Here is a 23,513-nt window from a genome sequence, read left to right on the forward strand (position 1 = left end):
AGATTTTCCCTCAGTTTTTGAGTGAGGAGAATTTTATAAAGAGGCACTTTTTACATGTTTTAGCATTTACATATTTTTAGATTTCTAGTGTATTTTGTTTGGTTAAATTTACCTTTTAAACTTTACCTCAAAGGCTGTATGAAATTGTGAAAGACAGAGTAAATCCTTCTTTTTATCTCCAAAGTGTTCCAGTTTAAATCTCTGTATTACTGTGATGTATCACAACACTGTAGGCTAAGAGATTTATAGGGCAAACTATGTTAATCTGAACCAATCTCAGACATTTCTAGAGTAATTCATGGGAGGAATTCACAGCTTAAGAAAAAGCTGTGTGCTTCATTATTTGATTTTACCTTTCACTTTACTGCCATTTCCTACAATAGTCTATGAAGAACATTAAAATCATGTATTTAGTTTTTTGTAAATGTGAAATGTTGTGTGTTAAATATTAAAAAATGAAATAAAACATGACTAAAAATGGATTTCATGTTTGATGTTATAGTAAAACCTACTTTAAAAAAAAGGGGATATAACTTTTTTAACAATAATTTCTTAATTAATTTTTAATAATTTACAATTATTTTTGTGGTTTTATGACGTAATTAGTATCATTGATGTGAAGTTCCTGATGGCTAATACAGAGCAGACCTCAACATGGTTTTACGTGTACATTGTTAAGCAGGAGAAAACATGACTAGACAATCCTGTTGTCAAATTCTAATTCATACTTTCTGTATAAAAAATATAATTCGTTTTATATAATTTACATGACTTAACATTTCTTCATCAAAATGAATTAAATAATGCTATATAGTCAGATTTCACTTGGACTATATGCTTCACTTGTCTACACTACATGTGTCAAAGCCTGCTTATAGTATCATTCAATTAAATGTTGTGTTAAATGCCAGTGCAGATTTGTTTTTGATTTCCAAGTTTATGTTCACTTTGGAATAGTAGGATTTATTGTATTTTGTATGCATATTTCTGTGGTTCTGTGTATTTATTATTGATGTTTTCATGTGTAGTTGTATCATGTATTTAACTAAAGCAAGAGATAGCCTAAACTGTTTCATCTCTTTATTCAACACTGAAAGGATTCAATCATTACAAAAATCTATTTTATATTATTTTATGCTGCTGAGCAGCCATTATGTGTCCAATATACTATTTCCACAAATATTTTCAAATATGTTCATTAATAAATGCTCATGCTCTGACAAACTTTTGTTTCTTTGAATTCAGTTGAATTTACTTGATACAACTCTGATACTGATTCTCTAAAACATTCCTACATAAAGTATGAAATTAAAGTGCGCAATGTAGAAATAAACTAAGGTCGATTCTAATGCTGTGTTCCAGACAACTCTGAAGTCGGATATTTCCTACTTGAAATTTCCCAGTTCCGACTTTTAAAGTCGACATATTTTGATTTTCCCCAAGTTTCATGCCGGAAATATGATTTTGACTATGATTTTGACTGGCGTTCCATTCCATCTCGTAGGAGGTCGGAAAACACCTCAGAGTTTGTCTGGAACGCAGCATAATTCCATGGTGCGCAAACTCTGCGCATCTCTGACGTTGGGTCAAAACCTTGTCACCAGTGTTGTCAGCTGCTGTGAAGGCGGTGCAGCACAATCCAGGAACAAGAAACGTTAGTAGAAATTGCCAAACTGTGAAGCTGTATGAGATATGAAATAATTTAAACCAATGACATTAACTGCGTTTTGTGGATAGAAGGACACACCCTGCGTTGGTGAGCATACTACTATGACTTTACATTTACTGGATTGCCATCGGTTTCGTGTAACAATCCTGTCACTTGTGTTACGGCCTGTATCTATGCATTCGCTAGCCAATATATCTAACTTAGCTATACTGTCCTAGCTAAACTAGATTGGTACTGTTGGCACAGAGTAGATTGGCAGTGTATACGACAAGTGGTTTAGCAGACATGTTACACTGCTTGTTTGTCTTTTAGCAATTTGCCACGGACATGTTCACATTTCAGTTCTCAACAAAATAGGTCTTGTGGGATGTACCTCTGCGGTTAGCTTGTTATGCTACTTAATGGTAGCTATCTGGAAATCTAGCTAACGATGCTACCTATCTAGCTAGTTGCAGGCGTTCAGCGGTAACTTGAGACCCTTTGCAAATAAGGTTCACACTGGCTATTATCATTTAACCATAACAGTTGGCAAACCCGCTGTTCTCCTGTTGACATGCCGCTAGTCTGATCACATTTGATTGCTACCAATAGAGGGGTTAGAGAGCAAACTTTGATTCGTGACATCTGGTAAAATAGCGATATAGGGTAAAGTTAACGTTGGTATCTAGCTAACTTAAGAAGCTTACGTGTATAGGTCAATAGACATGCTCAGGCTTGAACAAACGCACTTCTTCGACAAAACACTTAATTGTCAGTCCACACTTTCACTGGCGGTTGCGCAATTCACTTATTCCGACAGGCTAAGGAATCTGTTGTTGCCACACCAGAGCACCTCCTAGCCATGGAAGAGACTAGCCGGGAAGCCGTGGCTATGGCTGTGCAGAGAGTTGCAGGGATGCTCCAGCGGTCAGATCAGCTGGACAAAGTCGAGCAGTACCGACGCAGAGAGGCACGCAAGAAAGCGTCTGTAGAGGCCCGTCTGAAGGTAACTAATTTGTGTGTAGTTGAGCATTCTCCGAACAGAAACCGAAGTCATGTTCAATGGCGTTTCGCTAAAACGGTATGGTTGTCATTATGGTTCCGTTACGTATAAAAGTCTACCCCTCTACTCTCTCAGGCTGCAATTCAGTCCCAGTTGGATGGCGTCCGTACTGGACTCTTGCAGCTTCACAGTGCGCTGTGTGACGTGAAGGACATCCAGAACTCCCTAGGAGACGTCAGTAAGGACTGGAGGCAGAGCATAAACACCATAGAGAACCTAAAGGACGTCAAGGACGCAGTGGTCCAACACAGCCAACTTGCCTCTGCTGTGGAGAACCTGAAGAATATTTTTTCAGGTTAGAAATATTTCAGCATTTTATTGTATTGTGAAGCAAGTTGTATTGTGAAGCTGTACTATATTACGTTATTAAACTGGAGACATCTTGATACATTTAGGAATATACAATTTATAATATTTATAATAATATAAATTGATATGAATTCAATAGATAACAACTATCTATCCTATAATGACAATCACTTCTGGCCCCACAAGCCTATGAAATAGATAACAGGATGTCCTTGCTGTCATAATCTTAATTCATGTGTACCTCAGAAAATAGTGAGAATTCTATCCCTCATCAAGAAAGGCAAATCAATGCTAAACTGAGTGGTACAGCACTTTGGTGTCATAGAGCAATGCCTTAGCCATAACTATAAGTATTCCACAGTACCATACAAATAGTACATAAAACCACTGGATCATGTTTGGCAGAGGGCATGGCCTAATTGTCTTATCAATATTTATGCATATGTCCCACTCCCACCCCATCCCTGCAGTTCCTGAGATTGTGCAGGAAACCCAGGATCTGATCGAGGAGGGTGAGCTTCTCCAGGCTCACCGCAGGCTGATGGACCTGGAGCGCTCCCGCGACGACCTGATGTATGAGCAGTACCGCATGGACAGCCGCAACACGCATGACATGGACCTGATCCGCCGCTACTTCGGCCAGGTGCAGTCGTTGTCCGACGAGCTGGCCAAGCAGCTGTGGATGGTGCTGCAGCGCGCCCTGGGGACGGTGCGCCGCGACCCCACCATGCTGGTGTCGGTGGTGCGCATCATTGAGCGTGAGAATATCATCGACAACCGCATGCTGGACCGCCAGAAGCAGACCACCTTCATCCCGCCCGGAAGGCCCAAGAGGTGGAAGGAGCGCATGTTCCAGGTCAGAGTTGGAAGAGATACAAGGCTCATGCTGGAGAAGCTTTCTTCCACAGTATTCTGTATTACAGTGTCCGTCTTTCTGAGTTTGAGATCTTCAGGCAAATAGATTTTCTTGAAAATACTGCAGTAGCAATGACTGTATAGCTTCTTGTTTTGCATTCTACTTGTAATGTGGGTATAAATGAGTTGTGCTTATATCTATGTATCGAGTGCCACGCAATATATATATATCACACAACATGTTTGGGGCTTTGATAGCTCTCCAGCTATCCACCCAGACCCTCATCATGTTTATTCAGTGCATTGTAGTGTCAGTGGCTATTTGCTTGACTGATGTTACAATTAATCTGTGTCCCCCTGCCCCGCCTCTCTGTTTGTCCATGGTAGGAGCTAAAGGAGACGGTGAGCAGGCGCATTGAGGGCACACAGTCAGAGACGCGAGACTCGGACAAGATGTGGCTGGTGCGACAGCTGGAGCTGACGCGCAAGTATGTGCTGGACGACCTGATGGTGGTGAGCAACCTGATGGTTCAGTGCTTCCCCCCGCACTACAACACCTTCAGCACCTTCTTCAACAACTACCATGCCGCAGTGGCCGCCAACGTATGCGAGTTGGCTGCCGGAGACCTGGAAGCCAACGAGATTGTCTCGCTCCTCACCTGGGTCCTAAACACCTACACCAGGTGAGACTAGGTGCTGAAGGGTTTTTTTTTTTTTTTGCACTGTAAGATAGTAGATACACCAGTCACTCCTTAGTGATCCTAGTAACCACAAGTTATACTATATTATACTATATTAAGACATAGGTTTAAGTGTATTTGTCCAGCACTTTTTGCCTAAGTGTAACAGGTTCCCCATGTGGTTGATTTTCACTTTTACACGGTGGAGCAGTAATGTGCATCCACTGTCTCCTCTTTCATGGTAACAGATTTTCCAAGCACAGTGATAAGCAGTGAACTCAATATTTAAAGCTGAGCTGTCCTGAAGCACGAGAGGAGTAAGGAGAGCATGCTAGCAGTGCAAAATTGGGTGTGTGATGTGTTTTCAGTGTGGACATGATGGGCCACCCTGAGCTCAAGGCTGAGTGTGACGTGACCCAGCTGGGGCCTCTGCTCTCCCAGGACGTGGTGGATGAACTCCTCAGCAAATACATCCAGACTTTCACTGTGAGTGCACACCAGTCACGCTTCAGAATAAGGCCCGTTTCATACCGCCTGCGTTGTGCTACTGCTGCATCTCGGTTGCGTGCATGTATTCACACCGCTGACGTTTTTTCTGCAGTGCTGACAGGCAGGCAGACAGACAAGCAGACAGACAGGCAGACAGGGCCTCTAAACCTGCTTTAGATCAGCAGAAACAAATCCATACCTAGATTGTATGTGTTATCAAGTGACAGGTGGCAATTCGATTGTAGTTGATGGAAGATGTTTGTGAGGACAGGTTGAGGAGGTACACATGGTTCAGTCATAATTACTCACCTCAATACACTTTCTGAAAGCATTAACAAGACTTTTGTGAAACTAGGGATTCATAAAAATAGTTATCGTGTTTCCTTAATGATGATGAGCTTTGGCTCAACTTGGGAAGCCCCTTTCAAAGTGCCAAACATACTCTTACTAACACATTCATGCTTTTCCTCAAATAACATCACATGACTTATCCCATAAAACAAAGCTGGAATAGAGAGCGTGCGTAATGGGAAACTATTAACTTCTCGATATAATGTAATTTCAGCCTACATTGGGTACACCTGTAGCCTTCACTTTCCCTTTTCATGACATGCAGTTGCTAAAATAGTTAAAAAAAAATATTGACAGCCCTGACATCGAAACTGATGTCAATATGAAAAAAATATTTTTTTATGATTCATTTTTTGCGGAGAACCGTTTTCCTTGCGTGTGAAAAATAGGGTCTGTAAACGGATGACCATAAATTACGCTCAAGTCATTCTCACTGTTGTAGACAGATGTAGCTTAATACTAATATAATATAGATTGTGTAGATAGTATATAGTAGAATGTAGTTATTCTGTAAGCACCAGGCATCATTAACTCTCATTTATTCAGATGGTACACACATTTAGGCCGGGTACTCCCAGACCTTTACTGGGAGTACAGACTACAAGCCACTTGTTTTGCTTTAGGACTTTTTATAGAGAATTTAAAAATGTTTTCAGTCCAAAAGTATTTGGTTTCATTGTTATACCTCAAATAATATTGTATATTTAGCTGTATGATGGATTTTTGTTATCATGATTAGTACAATGTTGGATGATACTATTTAATATAGTATAATATTGTATTATCACCAGGCAGCATTAACCCTCATTCATTTAGATGATGCTCTGATTAATTCCTGCCCTCCTCCTCCTCCTCAGTCTAACATCACTGGCTGGCTGCGTAAGGCCCTGGAGACCGATAAGAAGGACTGGCTGAAGGAGTCTGAGCCAGAGGCTGACCAGGATGGCTACTACCAGACCACCCTCCCTGCCATTGTCTTTCAGGTGGGAAGGCTGTCACTGTTTTCATTCAAGCACAATGACAGGTTGATGATTTATTAACTCTCATAGTGTTGGTATAAAACATAATTTCATAGTGTATACTGTACATTTATTAATTTACATTTAGCAGACGCTTTAATCCAAAGAAAGTACAAAGGAAAGATCAATCAAGCTACGAGCAATAGAAACCTTTTGCAAAAAATAAATCTTACTTTGCGTAAGAAATAAAAAGAAGTGCAGGAATGTAACTACTGTAAGTGCGGGTTAAGTTCTAGTTAAGTTATTTGACATTCTTTAATCCAAAGCAATTTGCAATTGACCAACAACAATCAAACTACACACCGATAAACTATAGTTTGTTCTTTGAAGTTTCGGCAGGGTGGTGATTTAGCATTACATTTTTCTTGAATGAATGTAATCTTTAAGTTACATTTTTTTCCCTCTCCTCTTTCCTGTGCTCAGATGTTTGAGCAGAATCTGCAGGTGGCTGCACAGGTCAATGACTCATTCAAAGAGAAGGTCCTGGAACAGTGTCTGAAACAGATGAGTTCTTTTCTACACAGGTGGGACATGCAGCCCATTCCGGTGTCTGCTCTTTTACATTATTGTCAATACGTGAGCAATATTTGTCACTTTATCATAGTAATAATAATTGATCAAACTGTACAAATAGAGCTTCTCCTACTGGGTTGTATAAAAAACATTCCTTTGTATTGTTTTCACTGGGTTTTTGTGAGTGGTATGTGGAGTGTTTTTATTTTTTAAATAAATGACTCACCAATCTCTACCAAAGAGAATGCCATTTCACCCTCAAGCCTCAGTCTGTTGGCATCTTTTCACTTTTCAAAACACCAATTAAACTTGGTCAGTGACATTACTCCGGAAAGCAGCTGTCATTACAGATGCACAGTACTAGATAAAAGCTTTTCATAATGTTTTATTTATGACAGAGATATAAGTACTTCTATATACAAGAATTTTCTTTTAATAAGCTCTAAATACTATACAGAGTTTATTATTAGTAGTACTATTATTATTAATACAAATTCAAATAATAATTTGTGGTTTTAAATACAAATTTGAATGTAGAATTATTATCTTTGTGTGTAATGTTTTCTGTGTGTGAAGTGGCTTTGGACTTTAATACCTTAGCCATAACTATAAATACAAATGCTTATAATGTTAAACATAAATATTTCTATATTAAGTAACTAAGTAATACTTTCAAATATCAAATATTTTTAATTTCACAGGTACAAAGAAGAGGCGATCAACTACAAAGAGGAGCACTTAAAAGATCGCCAGCTTCCGCAATGCTACGTCCAGTACATGATCGCCATCATCAACAACTGCCAGACGTTCAAGTGAGTCAGCAATGAAGTATATTTACTATCTTAGCCCATGTTGTATTCTGCACCTTATCCATTTAGTCATTTTGAAGTCTCATTTCAATGATGATTACAGTTAAAACTAGAAAATGCATTTCCTGAAGGAAATACCAGTGCATGAAATGCAAAAGTTAGGAAAGGAAGAAGAAAAGAAAGAAGAGTGAAAGAAGGAAATAAGAAAGGAAAGAAGAGTGGAAGAAGGAAAGAAGAAAGGAAAGAAGAGTGAAGAAAGGAGAGAAGAGAGGATGAAGGAAAGAAGAGTGAAAGAAGGAAAGAAGAAAAGAAAGAAGAGTGAAAGAAGGAAAGAAGAAAAGAAAGAAGAGTGAAGAAAGGAAAGAAGAGTGGAAGAAGAAAAGAAAGAAGAGTGAAGAAAGGAAAGAAGAGTGGAAGAAGAAAAGAAAGAAGGAAAGAAGAAAGGAAAGAAGAGTGGAAGAAGGAAAGAAGAAAGGAAAGAAGAGTGAAGAAAGGAGAGAAGAGAGGATGAAGGAAAGAAGAGTGAAAGAAGGAAAGAAGAAAAGAAAGAAGAGTGAAGAAAGGAAAGAAGAGTGGAAGAAGAAAAGAAAGAAGAGTGAAGAAAGGAAAGAAGAGTGAAAGAAGGAAATAGTAGTTGAAGAAGGAAAGAAGAAAGGAAAGAAGAGTGAAAGAAGGAAAGAAGAAAGGAAAGAAAAGTGAAAGAAGGAAAGAAGAGTGGAAGAAGGAAAGAAGAGTGGAAGAAGGAAAGAAGAGTGGAAGAGAAAAAGAGTGAAAATATTGAAAAAAGGAGATAAAAATGGAGTGAAGAAGAGAGATTTAGTGTGAGAGAAAGTAGACTGAGAGGGATAGAGAGAAAGATGGAGAGATGGAGAGAAAAAAAAGTAGAGAATGGAAGGTGTCTTAATGTTCCTAGTTACAGTTAAATTGAGATGGACAGAGAAGAGGTTCCTTTGATTTGGCGCAGCTGTCAGTGAAGCACAGGTGCAAGCCAGTTTAAAGACCCTATTATGATGTCATAATGGCCCAATGTAAGTCAATGGGAAACATTTTAGATTCGTTTTTATTTAATATCTTAAAAAGTATAAAGTTTAGAAAAGTGAAAAATACATAGCATAAGTGTCCTTTACAAGACCTACGCGACAAAGTTTGAATGAAGTTTCTACGTTAAGCGGTTCGGGCTGAATTAATCGCAGAAAAAGGTAACAAGAATAAGAAGAAGAAGCCTAGGAATAACAATACAGGGCATTTCATGCACTGTAATTACTGAGCAGTAGGATCCAGGTCTTGCTGTAGCTCACCCGATAGGGCTGCAAGGTTCTAAAAAGGAGCATGCATGCATTGAAGATATATGAGTATATATTTACAAGACAGAAATATAAGAATGCACATGCGTTTCAGACTTAAACCTTTCTTGCTCTGTCAGATGTTTGGGATAGGAGCTTCTGCTAATTACAGTGCATGAAATGCCCTGTATTGTTATTCCTAGGCTTCTTCTTCTTCTTCTTATTCTTGTTACCTTTTTCTGCGATTAATTCAGCCCGAACCGCTTAACGTAGAAACTTCATTCAAACTTTGTCGCGTAGGTCTTGTAAAGGACACTTATGCTATGTATTTTTCACTTTTCTAAACTTTATACTTTTTAAGTTATTAAAGAAAAACGAATCTAAATTTTCCCATTGACTTACATTGGGCCATTATGACATCATAATAGGGTAATTAAACTGGCTTGCACCTGTGCTTCACTGACACCTGCAGCAAGCCTCCAAGGGTCCTCTTCTCTCTGTACCTCTCCATTCAACTGTATAACTAGGAATATTAATAGACACCTTCCATACTCTACTTTTTTTTCTCTCTATCACTCTCACTCTACTTTCTCTCACACTCCATCTCTCTGCTTCACTTTTTTCTCCTTCTTTCAATATTTTCACTCTCTCTTTACTGTCTTTATCCAGAGCCACTCTTCTTTCCTTACTTTGTTTCTTCCTCTCTTCTTTCCTTTCTTCTTTCCTTCTTTCTACTCTTCTTTACTTTCTTCTTTCCTTCTTCCACTCTTCTTTCCTTTCTTCTTCCCTTCTTCCACTCTTCTTACCTTTTTCTTTTCTTCTTTCCTTCTTTCACTCTTCTTTCGTTTCTTCTTATCTTCTTCGGCTCTTCTTCCCTTCTTCCACTTTTCTTTCCTTCTTCCACTCTTCTTTCCTTCTTCCACTCTAATTTCCTTTCTTCACTCTTCTTTCCTTTCTTCTTCCCTTCTTCCACTCTTCTTTCTTTCTTCCACTCTTCTTTCCTTTCTTCACTCTTCTTTCCTTTCTTCTTTCCTTCTTCAACTCTTATTTCCTTCTTTTACTGTTCTTTCCTTTCTTCCTTCCTTCTTTCACTTTTCTTTTATTCGTTCTTTCTTAACTTTTGCATTTCATGCACTGGTATTTCCTTCAGGAAATGCATTTTCTAGTTGATTGACTGTAATTACAGTGCATGAAATGCCCTGTATTGTTATTCCTAGGCTTCTTCTTCTTCTTATTACAGTGCATGAAATGCCCTGTATTGTTATTCCTAGGCTTCTTCTTCTTCTTCTTCTTCTTCTTCTTCTTCTTCTTCTTATTCTTGTTACCTTTTTCTGCGATTAATTCAGCCCGAACCGCTTAACGTAGAAACTTCATTCAAACTTTGTCGCGTAGGTCTTGTAAACGACACTTATGCTATGTATTTTTCACTTTTCTAAACTTTATACTTTTTAAGATATTAAAGAAAAACGAATATAAATGTCTCCCATTGACTTACATTGGGCCATTATGACATCATAATAGGGTCTTTAAACTGGCTTGCACCTGTGCTTCACTGACAGCTGCACCAAATCAAAGGAACCTCTACTCTCTCTGTCCCTCTCAATTTAACTGTAACTAGGAACATTAAGACACCATCCATTCTCTATTTTTTTTTCTCCATCTCTCCATCTTTCTCTCTCAGTCAACTTTCTCTCACACTCAATCTCTCTTCTTCACTCCATTTTTATCTCCTTTTTTCAATATTTTCACTCTCTCTTTATCTCTTCATCCAGAGCCACTCTTGTTCACTATTCTTTCCTTCTTCCACTCTTCTTTCCTTTCTTATTTTCTTCTTTCACTCTTCTTTCCTTTGTTCTTTCCTTCTTTCACTCTTCTTTCTTTTCTTATTTCCTTCTTCCACTCTTCTTTCCTTCCTTCACTCTTCTTTCCTTTCTTCTTTCATTATTTCACTCTTCTTTCTTTTCTTCTTTCCTTCTTCCACTCTTCTTTCCTTTCTTCACTCTTCTTTCTTTTCTTCTTTCCTTCTTTCACTCTTCTTTCCTTCTTTCACTCTTCTTTCCTTTCTTCTTTCCTTCTTCCGCTCTTCTCTCCTTTCTTCACTCTTCTTTCCTTTTGTCTTTCCTTCTTCCACTCTTCTTTCCTTTCTTCTTTCCTTCTTTCACTCTTCTTTCTTTTCTTCTTCCTTTCTTAACCTTTGCATTTCATGCACTGGTATTTCCTTCAGGAAATGCATTTTCTAGTTCTTGTTACCTTTTTCTGCGATTAATTCAGCCCGAACCGCTTAACGTAGAAACTTCATTCAAACTTTGACGCGTAGGTCTTGTAAAGGACACTTATGCTATGTATTTTTCACTTTTCTAAACTTTATACTTTTTAAGATATTAAAGAAAAACAAATATAAATTTCTCCCATTGACTTACATTGGGCCATTATGACATCATAATAGGGTCTTTAAACTGGCTTGCACCTGTGCTTCACTGACAGCTGCACCAAATCAAAGGAACCTCTACTCTCTCTGTCCCTCTCAATTTAACTGTAACTAGGAACATTAAGACACCATCCATTCTCTACTTTTTTTTCTCTCCATCTCTCCATCTTTCTCTCTCAGTCAACTTTCTCTCACACTCAATCTCTCTTCTTCACTCCATTTTTATCTCCTTTTTTCAATATTTTCACTCTCTCTTTATCTCTTCATCCAGAGCCACTCTTGTTCACTCTTCTTTCCTTCTTCCACTCTTCTTTCCTTTCTTATTTTCTTCTTTCACTCTTCTTTCCTTTGTTCTTTCCTTCTTTCACTCTTCTTTCCTTTCTTCACTCTTCTTTCTTTTCTTCTTTCCTTCTTTCACTCTTCTTTCCTTCTTCCGCTCTTCTCTCCTTTCTTCACTCTTCTTTCCTTTTGTCTTTCCTTCTTCCACTCTTCTTTCCTTTCTTCTTTCCTTCTTTCACTCTTCTTTCTTTTCTTCTTCCTTTCTTAACCTTTGCATTTCATGCACTGGTATTTCCTTCAGGAAATGCATTTTCTAGTTCTTGTTACCTTTTTCTGCGATTAATTCAGCCCGAACCACTTAACGTAGAAACTTCATTCAAACTTTGTCGCGTAGGTCTTGTAAACGACACTTATGCTATGTATTTTTCACTTTTCTAAACTTTATACTTTTTAAAATATTAAAGAAAAACGAATATACATTTCTCCCATTGACTTACATTGGGCCATTATGACATCATAATAGGGTCTTTAACTGCTTGCACCTGTGCTTTACTCTGCCGTGCTAAGGCAAAAGACCGTAACTTCAAGTTTGGTCAAAAATGAGTTTTTGACGTATTTGTAAAATATCAGCAGTAATTAAACAAATGTACTGATATTAAATGTACTACTAACATGCCATTATCAAATTAAAGCCAGTGACATCAGTATTTTGGTTGATTTCACGATGTATAGGCTACCGACAGTTAGCATACCAAGCTAGGTAGCATTACCATTAGAATTGCATGGCAGATATGCTAAGCTATCGGGCTATTCCCCCACCCAGTGCCTGTGGCTAGTCCGAAAAAGGTGCATCTAAATCGGGTAACTTCGCTTGGCGAGCGGGGGGATGTGGAGGGGGAAAATGGGCCTCATTCTCTATCGTTCTCTCTCTCTCTCTCTCTCTCTCTCTCTCACACACACACACACACACACACACACACACACACCCCAATGGACTGACATAGATGTTTTATGTGTTTCATGTGACAATTCAAGTTCATTGTTTTATGTGCTTAATGTGATAATTCAATGGTGTGTGTGTGTGTGTGTGTGTGTGTGTGTGTGTGTGTGTGTGTGTGTGTGTGTGTGTGTGTGAGATAATCATTGTATTGGTAATTGTGATAAATTAAATAGTATTACTACTGATTAATTAATAGGGTCATTATTCCATTGTTATCATACCACTGAGCTTTAACATAGAAGTTACTGCCTTCTGCCTTAGTATGCTTCACTGACACCTGTGCCAAATCCAAAGAACCTCTTCTCTCTCTGTCCCTCTCAATTTAACTGTAACTAGGAACATTAAGACACCATCCATTCTCTATTTTTTTCTCTCCATCTCTCCATCTTTCTCTCTGTCAACTTTCTCTCACACTCAATCTCTCTTCTTCACTCCATTTTTATCTCCTTTTTTCAATATTTTCACTCTCTCTTTATCTCTTCATCCAGAGCCACTCTTGTTCACTCTTCTTTCCTTCTTCCACTCTTCTTTCCTTTCTTATTTTCTTCTTCCATTTTTCTTTCCTTCTTCCACTCTTCTTGCCTTTCTTTTTTCCTTCATCCACTCTTCTTTCCTTCTTCCACTTTTCTTTCCTTTCTTCACTCTTCTTTCCTTCTTACACTCTTCTTTCCTGCTTTCACTCTTCTTTCTTTCCTTATTTCCTTCTTCCACTCTTCTTTCCTTCCTTCACTCTTCTTTCCTTTCTTCTTTCATTATTTCACTCTTCTTTCTTTTCTTCTTTCCTTCTTCCACTCTTCTTTCCTTTCTTCACTCTTCTTTCTTTTCTTCTTTCCTTCTTTCACTCTTCTTTCCTTTCTTCTTTCCCTCTTCCACTCTTCTCTCCTTTCTTCACTCTTCTTTCCTTTTGTCTTTCCTTCTTCCACTCTTCTTGCCTTTCTTTTTTCCTTCATCCACTCTTCTTTCCTTCTTCCACTTTTCTTTCCTTTCTTCACTCTTCTTTCCTTCTTACACTCTTCTTTCCTTTCTTCTTTCCTTCTTTCACTCTTCTTTCTTTTCTTCCTCCTTTCTTAACCTTTGCATTTCATGCACTGGTATTTCCTTCAGGAAATGCATTTTCTAGTTAAAGTCTCTCTCCGTTATCAGGGAGTCTATTAACAGTCTGAAGAGAAAGTACTCCCAGTCGATTGAGCCCAGCCTGTATGACGATGCCATCGAGAGGACCCTGAATGACGTGGCCAGAGAGGGCTGCCAGTTCCTGCTGGATGAGGTCTTCCTTGACCTAGAGGTGGGAATGAACACTAGCTCTGCTTTCAGGGCCGCAGTAAGGAGTTTTGGTCAAAACCTAACAAGTGAGAAGGCATACAAAAACATTGCAAACATCAACAGCAGCACGGTTGGCACTGATAAAAACTTGTTAGCATGCTAATTAGGCTCCCCTGGCGATATCCTGCTGTGGAAGCTTTTGTTACATTTTCGCAGTGTGGTCTGTCCCAGACTATATAACTGCATAGTACAACATTTGTTCAGACTGTTGCTTAAACCAACCCTTAAAATTATGATTAAGATTAATGTGTCTTGTGGCATTTGAGTATTGTAATTCTTCAAGTAAATTACCAAACGGTTCCAGAAATAATTGTAAACCCACAATAACCAATACCTAAAATGTTTTGCTGTTTTTAACAGCATCACCTGAACGAGCTGCTGACCAGGAAATGGCTGACTGGCTCCCATGCGGTTGACACCATCTGTGTGACAGTGGAGGACTACTTCAATGACTTTTCCAAAATCAAGAAGCCTTACAATCAGGTGGGCACAAACGTCCAGGACAATCTGAGAGTTCTGCATTACTGTTATAATTCGGCTATAGGCTAATTTAAAGTGGTTTGAATATTTGACATAAACTGATAGTTTCTTGTGTTATATTATGACACTATTGTTGATATCGATGGTACTGTAATGACCTGTTAGCTTTGACCTTCAAGAAGGATTAAAAAGTATTTCAGCAGTTAGCAGGCTTTCTAGACTGTGTGTGTGTGTGTGTGTGTGTGTGTGTGTGTGTGTGTGTGTGTGTGTGTGTGTGTTAGTGTGTGTGGGGGGGGGTCGGGTGCTGTGTGTATATATACGTGGGTGTGTGTGTTTGTGTGTAAGTGCTTTATTGAAATTACATGTGCATGTCTGTGTGTACGCGCATGTGTGTATTTGCATTCTCACGCCGTGTGTGTGCCCATCCTGGTGTCTCAGGAGATGACAAACGAGGCCCACCGGCGTGTGGTAGTAGAGTACATGAAGGCGGTCATGCAGAAGCGCATCACCTTCAAGAGCCCAGAGGAGCGCAAGGAAGGAGCCGACCGCATGATTAAGGAGTCCGAACAGTTCAAGTTCCTCTTCAGGAAACTCTCCAGTGTGAGTGGCTATCCCCCCCGCCCCGCCCCTCCCCAGACACACATACACGTATACAAGTAACCAATGGAACAAGTATGATATATTGTTACTTCTTACGTAGTATAGATATTTTTTAAATAATATTTAATGGAGGGTCACACACACCTGACCTTTTCATAGTTCTGCCTTTCAACTACATGAACACATAGCATTTTGAAGCATGGGTTACAGTGGGACCAGACCATAAACTGTGAACCATTTAAGTTGGATTTTAAGTTCTATGTGTATGTGTATTCCTGTAGTTAATGTGTTGATGTTTGATTTGAATGTGTGTGCGCTGCAGAGCGTGGAGGCAGACCGGCTGTGTGATGCCATCGCTGCCATAGCAGAGGTGTTTAAGTTGAGCGACACAACCATGTTGTCGCTGGAGGTGTCCACACTGGTCTCCAAATATCCCGATATCAGGTCAGCAATGCTTACTACACATGTGCACACACACACACACACACACACACACACACAGTCCATATCACTCAGTTTGGAGTCACTCTTAGACAACCCCACTTTCTAGATGTCTCTCATATGTCTGTCTCTCCATCCATCCATCCATCCATATAATCACATGCACTGCCTCCAAGTCTATTGATCTGTTGCTGGTATCTCACTATATACTCGCAATAATAATAATACATCATACTTAAAAGTGTCTTTCAAGACACCCAAGGTTTCTTCCTGCAACAAAGTTACAAATACAATTCACAACCAGAAAAAAAACACTTAACTACGATAAGAGCAAATGAACTAAAAATGAATTAAAAACTAAAATTCCATTGGAGGAAATGTAATAATTCTAAATAAAACTTTGCATAGAGATCTTACATTAAAGAGGACCCCTTCAAATAATTTTATCTTTGAAATCGACTTAGAATAGCTTTACATGCTTTAATAATCCAAAAACATCATACTGAATATCTCTATTCACCGGCTGTCTGAAATGCTTTGTTAGAGCTCCAGTCATTAAGACTAAGCCCGACAGAAACGACACCAGTCAGTCTGATCTGTTGGTGAAGTAAGTTGCACAAGCATAACCTCAGCCTGGCGGTCAATCTATTCATTTTAGTTATTTGTTTCCTCACAGGTAGTTTAATAGATAGGCAGCCTAGCCAGGGGTTAGCTCTTCAGCCCAATGGGGTCCAGTCGTAGGATAACGTTAGGTGGCCGAATTAACGATTAACTGCTTATTATATAATTATGGCGGAGAAAACAGTCCTGGAAACAATAGCTATGTACAGTGATTACATTAAGCTAAACGATAACATACAAAAATAGAACTAAAATTGTATTTCCTGAAGTTATTCTTGCATAGGATAGCCTTTCAATCTATCATTGTCATGATCTCTCTGACCGTGTGTCCAACCCCATTTCTCTCCCTCCTCAGGGAGGATCACATAGTGGCCCTGCTGGTGGTGCGTGGGGATGCCAGTCGGGATACCAAGCAGAAGGTGATCGAGACCTTCAACCAGACGAGGCCCTCCGGCAGCATGGTCTCCCAGCCCATCTTCAAGGACATCACCGTGCCAACTATGACCATGACGTCCATGACCTCCATGACTGTGCCTAAACTGCTGAAGTAGCTCTGGAGAACCGGGCCAGGGGACATGTTCCAGGGTGTTACAGGATTAAGGAACACCACAGTTCCTTTCATATGCACTTTGAGAAGAGAAAGAAAGAGATATTTTCACAGAAGCAGTCTGTGGTATTTTAAGGTAAAGCCCCGTGTTCAAGAGGCTGCCTTCAACTGTTTGTCAAAGGATTATGAATGATTACTTGACCTATGGACTCATAATGAACTGATAACACTAAATGTGTGCCCTAAAAATTTTCATTTTACTTTTATTTTCCGCCTTTTTAAACTCTGTAATCAGTTCTCACCCTTCTGATCTCATGTGTAAAGATAAACCGAAATTGTGTGTGTATGTATGTATGTGTGTGCGCTTGTGCGTGCTTATGTCTGCGTGATTCCCACCAATGGCTTCTGTTCCAGTGTCTATTAAAAATCTCTTCTGTCCTGATCTTCTGGCCCTCTCCTTCATATACCAGTAAATCTATTCTCACAATCAGTTACATTTGAAGCAACAATGAACAACAATTTGCCATTTTTGAAGAATCATTTACAGGCAACTAGTAGTGGAATCATCTTCAAATTAATTGCGATGATGGTATATGGTCATGTAAAGCGCTTCCTCCTTTTTCATAAACGTAGATGGAGATTGTGTTGGACATATTTGTATCATTATCCATGTTATTTCACGATATCCTTTAATTGTTAGAGATTAACTTTTTCCACCAAAACGCCCATGAAGAATAAATACGAAGTGATGGCATGCACTCACGTACATGCACTTAGTTTCAAACAAGTTGACAGGTAATCCATGAGATGAGAGCAGTGGTCTTCACCATCATTATATGTGAGCCTTATACTTTAACTCTTGACTTGGGTCATGTGAGTCTGTACGGTTTGCTCAATGTTGAATGACTGACGGGCAAAAGAGGCAAAACCATCCAGGCACAGATGTGAGGAGCATGCTAAAATTTAGGCTGAGACTGACCTCTCTAGGTGAAGAACAGGTAGAATTTGGTATCATCGGCGTGGCAAGTTTATTTATACAGACAATTCATACACATTGGTAATTCCAAGTGCTTAACAAATGCGCCGATAAAAGAACATATAAAAATGAGAGATTAAAACAGCAAAAGTCTTTATGAAAAAAAGGACATAGAAAAGATGACGTATTAAATTAATAAAAAAGTTGCGTGCTTTCAATCAGCTAACAAAAAGCATCTGAGAACAGTTGGGTCTTAAGCCTTGATTTTAAACTGGGTACAGTTGGAGCACCCTTGATTTTCATCAGGAAGTTGGTTCCGAGGCTGAGCAGCATTACAACTAAGAGCAGCTTCACCATGTTTAGTTCTGTCAGTAGGTATTACCAACAGATTTTTCTACAGTGGTCTGAGAGATCTAGCAGGTGTATCCAGCTGAAACATATCTGAGAGGTAATTTGGTCCTGTCCCATTTGGTGACTTATAAACAAGCAGCAGTGCTTTAGAGTAAATCCTGTGACTTACTGGAAGCCAGTATAGAGTATTGGAGTAATATGGTCAATTCTTTTGGGTTTCACAACAACTTTATAAGCTGCATTTTGTCTTTATAGGAAGGCCTGCGATAAGACTATTGCAGTAGTCAACCCTGTTGGACATAAAGACCCTTGCATTAGTCAACCCTGTTGGACATAAAGACCCTTGCATTAGTATTTCTAAGTTTTTCTAATATAAAGTAGTATTTATTTTCTTAGCTTGACTGTTCTCTCCCTTGTACTTTGGACAAAAGCATCTGCTAAATGACTAAATGTAAATGTAAATTTGGCAGCAGTAGGAGAGGCTAAATCACTGAATTGTTTGTTCCAAAAAAACACAACGTAATACGTTCATGAGGTAGGATTTGAACCATTGTAACTCACCGTACCAAGTTCATAACACCTGACACATGGATAGCCTCAGGTGGATGCAGCAGAAATACTCACTCACTCATTGACACACACACTGGTAAATTGGATTGGAGGCTGTTCATTTTCACTTCAGGGTGTTACCAAGAGACAACATATTTTGGGGGTAGATGTTTCTAAGGCCAGGGTTTGATCCATCCCCACTTTGATAGATTCTGTATCAGACCACTTTACAAGAGCTTATAAAAGCCACTGCCTTACTGTGACTTTCGTGTCAAGTGTGTGCAAGAGCATCTCATTTCTGCAGGCACTCAGTCGAAAATGGCATCAGTAATGAGCCGATCTTATTATTACTACGAATGGCACATCTACATTTCCATTGTCTCTGCTTTTTGTGACGGCAGACTGCTGGCGCAGAAAAGAGCAATTAACTCAATATTTAAAGCTGAGCTGTCCTGAAGCACGAGAGGAGAGGAGAGGAGAGGAGAGGAGAGGAGAGGTTGGGTGGTGTTTAGGGGGTTAGCATGCCACGCCAGCAGTGCTGGTGTGCAGCTACTCCAGCGAGAGCATATACACTAGAAGCAACACAGAGCAGCACATTGCGTGCACAGCCAGGATGGAGAGAGAGATTAATGCACAGTGGCCCTCTGTGTGCTCGCAAGTAAACACAAAGAGCCTTGCCCTGGCCTGCACACACACACACACACACACACACACACACACACACACACACACACCACACACACTCACTCACTCAATCACTTGTGAAAAGACAAACTTCTAATACATCCCTGAGCGCATGGAATAATTCATTAATTCATAGATATCTTTATGAGATGTATGAGAACTGCAAGGTTGGGTAAACTGATTTAGTACAGAAAATGTCAAATATGAACGTACAGCACAACACCCACACACACTATGCATGTCTTGAACCTCCAGACATTCATGCACAGCATTGCACACATATTCTCTCTCTACTCTCTCCCTCAACCTACTGTTGTTTCCATCTTAGTATAATATTAGTTATATGACATGCTGCATCATTTTTATTAACCTGACGAGATGTGATTGTAGTGGCGTGACGGGCCCTGATCGGCGATCAGTGATCGCCATAGGCCTAAATTAGATATAGTTTATATTACCACCCAGGGCCATGCTGGCAAAGGAACTAGCGGAGTTCACTCGTTTTCCTTGACAGGGGTATTTGTTGCCAATATATCTCATTTGTTAAAACAGCTTACTAGTGCGCTATTGTCTAAGTTAGGTAACTTGGTCCATTGCAGGCTGCATCGAGATGTTATAATAGTGGTTAAATTCCACAACGACAAACAATGCCCAGGCCTACGGCACAGTGTCCTTACCTGACTGTCACAAATGACGGCCAACTCGGGAGACGTAGATGCTGCTCCACAGGGCGCTCGCGTGCGTTAACTTCGGTGCGGTTTTTTATGTGTGGCAAGGAAAGTCGGAGAGAGAGATGCACGAGCTCATGAGGTAAACCACAATAACAACCCAAAGTTGTCGGGCATAGTTACACCTTGTAATGGAAAATAGATGCCTTAGTAAATCGTTTATAAACTACAATATAAAATTACAAGTGATAAAAAAAACACTCTTCAAGTCATAGGCCAAAAGGGCAGGTGCTCTAGCACCACCTGGGGTCTATCTGTGCACGTGTCTGGTATCACCATGCAGGACCAGGCAATGCAGCACGAAGGAATTTCCTGAAACAAGAAAACCTTTTTATTATTGATGCACTGGCATTACATGCACTTTTACACCTAACCATTTTTAAGCTATCCTTGTAAATAGGAATTTGTTTTTAGTGACTTACCTAGACTTAAACAACATTTATTTGCTGATATTTCTGTATAGCTATTTTCTTGTGCTTATTTTATGCACAAACATTCCTCTTGCTATCACAGGGGATTCTCCAAATAGCCAATCCTGCTAGATTGTGACATGTACACCCAAGAAGCGTTTGTTTGATATGTGCTGTCAGTGGGTGGGTAGAGAAATTAGTCTAGAACATTTTATACGCTCAATGAATACCAGATGACACCCGGGGTAAGCAACAACACAAATACTAACATTCATTGAAAAGGGGTCACAACTCCTACAGTCGTTTGGACCCCCTGGAGAGTATTGGGCTCTGATCCGGCTGAGACCTGTTACTGTCTGTGACCCCATGCTAAGCGTCTTCCACATAAGCCTCACCATGGTGGGGTGGGGTATGTGTCTTTCACTCCTGTTGCGTTGTGATAGGTGACAAATGTGGCCCAGTTTTCTCAATTGCCATTCGTTCCCAGAGAGCAGTTAACAACAGAACAGACCAGGGGAGCTGTGGCGTGACTGGCAGCCTCCTAACCGTGCATGGATCTGAGTTCGAGTTTGTTATTAAATTACAAAATAAATATAATTGTGATCTGTTGCAGGTAGTGAGAAAACAATACGTCATTAAATTACAGTTACTAGTCATTGGTGATTGCAAAGGTGTTACATCTGAATATCTTCTTTTTGATTAAAAAAAACTTGAAAGCTTACTTGTAGAATATAACGCTCATTCTGTTGCTTTGCATTTATTTGGAAGTATGCACTCAAAGATTTAGCAATGTTTTTTTTTTAATGGTTCTTTTGTTTCAATTTGCACCGCCTCTCCTCTGCCAATCAAAAAGTAATTGAAAGTAATGAAATGTAATACGTTACATAACTTTGATGAAGTCATTAAAATAATTACATTTACAAATGTAATACAGTAACATTACTTATTTTATTCCTAACAGGGTAACAAGTCATCTGTAACCTATTACATTTCAAGAGTAGCCTTTCCAACCCAGAGCATAGACACAAGAGGTAGTGTTATGGAGCAAGGCCAGTTCTGCTTTGGCCAGACTTCCAAATCATGCTCTTCCATTGTGAAGTGTTGAGTGCTGCCCACTCAGGAGAAAGAGAAGTGATGGGTAAACCATGCTGAAGCCAAAGCACACAGCCAAAAGACAAGTTTAGTTCTTCTGTGAACCTCTGTCATGCGGCTGTCTCCTCTAAACCAATCCTCAAATCCTCACCATACCTCATGGACAAAAACATTGCAGCAGACCGTAAATCAGTGGTAAAACGCCATGCGTGTTAGAAAGCACCTTGAGTTTCAGAATAAAGTTGTAATATCAATACAATCATTACAGTTGTTGTTATTCCAGGCCCTTCAGTAATTTCCACTTCCAATCATGACCACTGGAGATGCCGGCGGTGAGGGCTTTGCTGGTGCGTAGCGACAGCTGCAAGGGGGGCAGGGGCATTTCCGTGTTGACAGTTAGCTTGTGGCAGTCCGTTGCGTGACCATTCATAATTGTAATCACCTCTCAGTCCTCACTGGTACTGATCTGATTCACTGCATCTCTCTTACACACACACACACACAGGGATGTGTTTAATTGGTGGTGGCTTAGAGGTTCAGGTCAGTCATTGTGCTTAGCTTCTCTGCACTACCTGTGTAAGTCACCTCGAGCACACTCTGGGGTTAGGTCCCGTTCAGGCACGCATCTCAGCTCCCTGGAGTATTACAGTAGCCGCAGATTTGGCCCAGTCATTAGGCCCCTGACAGGCTCCTTTCCCTGATGTAGAAGCATTTTGGGGTGAGAGAAGAGGACTGTCCCCCCTAGTTGTCTGGGTGAGGGAGGACAATATAGGAGGGGTTGATGGTAGCCCCAGCTCTGGAAGGGATGTCGGGTTGAGAGAGGGGAAAGAGAGGATGATGGAGTGGAGAAGTGCGGTGAGATGAATCCTCCGCTTCTCCAGCCCCCTCCCGGTGGGGGTCTGTGAAGTCCATGCTGTGACTGGGATCCAGGCCATGCAGGGCTGCAGCTGATTCCAGCACGCAAGCTCGTGCTCTCGCGTGGTCTACACACACGTCAGAGGCACCAACTGCCGGCTTACACACACGCTAGGGGGCGGGGCAAAAAAAAACCTCATGGCGGACATGACGCCTACGCTGCTCTCCACCCACTTCTTCTCTACGAGGAACACGCCCACTCACTCACACGCACACTGGCATGGGCTTGGCGGCTTCATCACGCCAGGCTGTTGCCCGAGGAAACAACACTGCCATGGAGACAATAAGCACTGGAAATCAGCTGTGTGGTGTTGAATTATTCGGTCTTCTAAAATCATGAAACTTCAAAGGCACAATTCAGGCTTTCTTGCAAAAACACTGAACTTGAAGGTTTTTCTCCATGTGGGCTACACTTTATCAGTTACTAAGTCAGTTTGAATGTGAATAGGTCTTTCTACTGAAGTACAACAAAGAACAGGCTATAAAACAAAGGTCCTGACAAAACAGGAAAACAGGTTGTGTGTACCTAAAAAAACCCCGAATTAAATGAGTTCACAATATAATCACATTAGCAGCATTTGGTCTAATACCTGCTGCCTCAGTGTGTGCACTGTGGGGATCCCTGACGCTTCACAGGTAAGAAAGTCTGGCCCGGGCCTTTCTGCAGAACTCTTTCCTCTTGACAGGCCTATAAAAATGCCTCTTAAGCTGTTGTTGACCGCCACCTACTGTCCATATGCTGAAATTGCAGGACTGAACATTCTAATGACACTGACCTTTCAAACAAATTGTCATAAGCTACTTTTTTTAACTTAAATTTTTTTTTTTTTTTTAAACACACACACACAGAGAGTTTGGTCTTTTTTCAATATTTATTGCTGATAACTCAATGGGATAGATAAATTTGCTTCAAATGCAAATTTCTCTCTAGAAATATTTCCGAACTTTCCAGTAAATATCAACGTTTAGATATGAAACAGTAAACACAAACCCAGGGTAACAATTTACCTCATTTATACGGCACAGTATCTCTCCAAAGAAATATAACAAACACCTCCAGAAGCTGCATA

The 23,513-nt window shown here is 40.1% G+C and overlaps 1 protein-coding gene across 1 annotated transcript; it reads left to right on the top strand.

Annotated features, from left to right (window-relative positions):
* Positions 1 to 1,617: 1,617 nt before the first annotated feature.
* Positions 1,618 to 17,171, top strand: exoc3 (exocyst complex component 3). Its single transcript, XM_080837479.1, has 14 exons — positions 1,618 to 1,756; positions 2,469 to 2,654; positions 2,787 to 3,006; positions 3,491 to 3,876; positions 4,263 to 4,558; positions 4,924 to 5,041; positions 6,253 to 6,378; positions 6,838 to 6,938; positions 7,629 to 7,739; positions 13,870 to 14,011; positions 14,410 to 14,532; positions 14,968 to 15,129; positions 15,452 to 15,573; positions 16,547 to 17,171. Exons 2-14 carry the CDS (start codon positions 2,511 to 2,513, stop codon positions 16,740 to 16,742), a joined length of 2,247 nt encoding a protein of 748 aa, XP_080693605.1. The 5' UTR covers positions 1,618 to 1,756; positions 2,469 to 2,510; the 3' UTR covers positions 16,743 to 17,171.
* The last annotated feature ends 6,342 nt before the right edge of the window (positions 17,172 to 23,513 follow it).

This window comes from Sprattus sprattus (genome assembly GCF_963457725.1).
Source record: "Sprattus sprattus genome assembly, chromosome: 4".
NCBI lineage: Eukaryota > Metazoa > Chordata > Actinopteri > Clupeiformes > Clupeidae > Sprattus > Sprattus sprattus.

Coding starts and splice junctions, on each gene's coding strand:
- exoc3 (XM_080837479.1), top strand. CDS start 2,511: ATGGAAGAGACTAGCCGGGAAGCCGTGGCTATGGCTGTGCAGAGAGTT. Junction 3,007..3,490: donor CCTGAAGAATATTTTTTCAG/GTTAGAAATATT, acceptor CCATCCCTGCAG/TTCCTGAGATTGTGCAGGAA. Junction 14,533..14,967: donor TCAAGAAGCCTTACAATCAG/GTGGGCACAAAC, acceptor CTGGTGTCTCAG/GAGATGACAAACGAGGCCCA.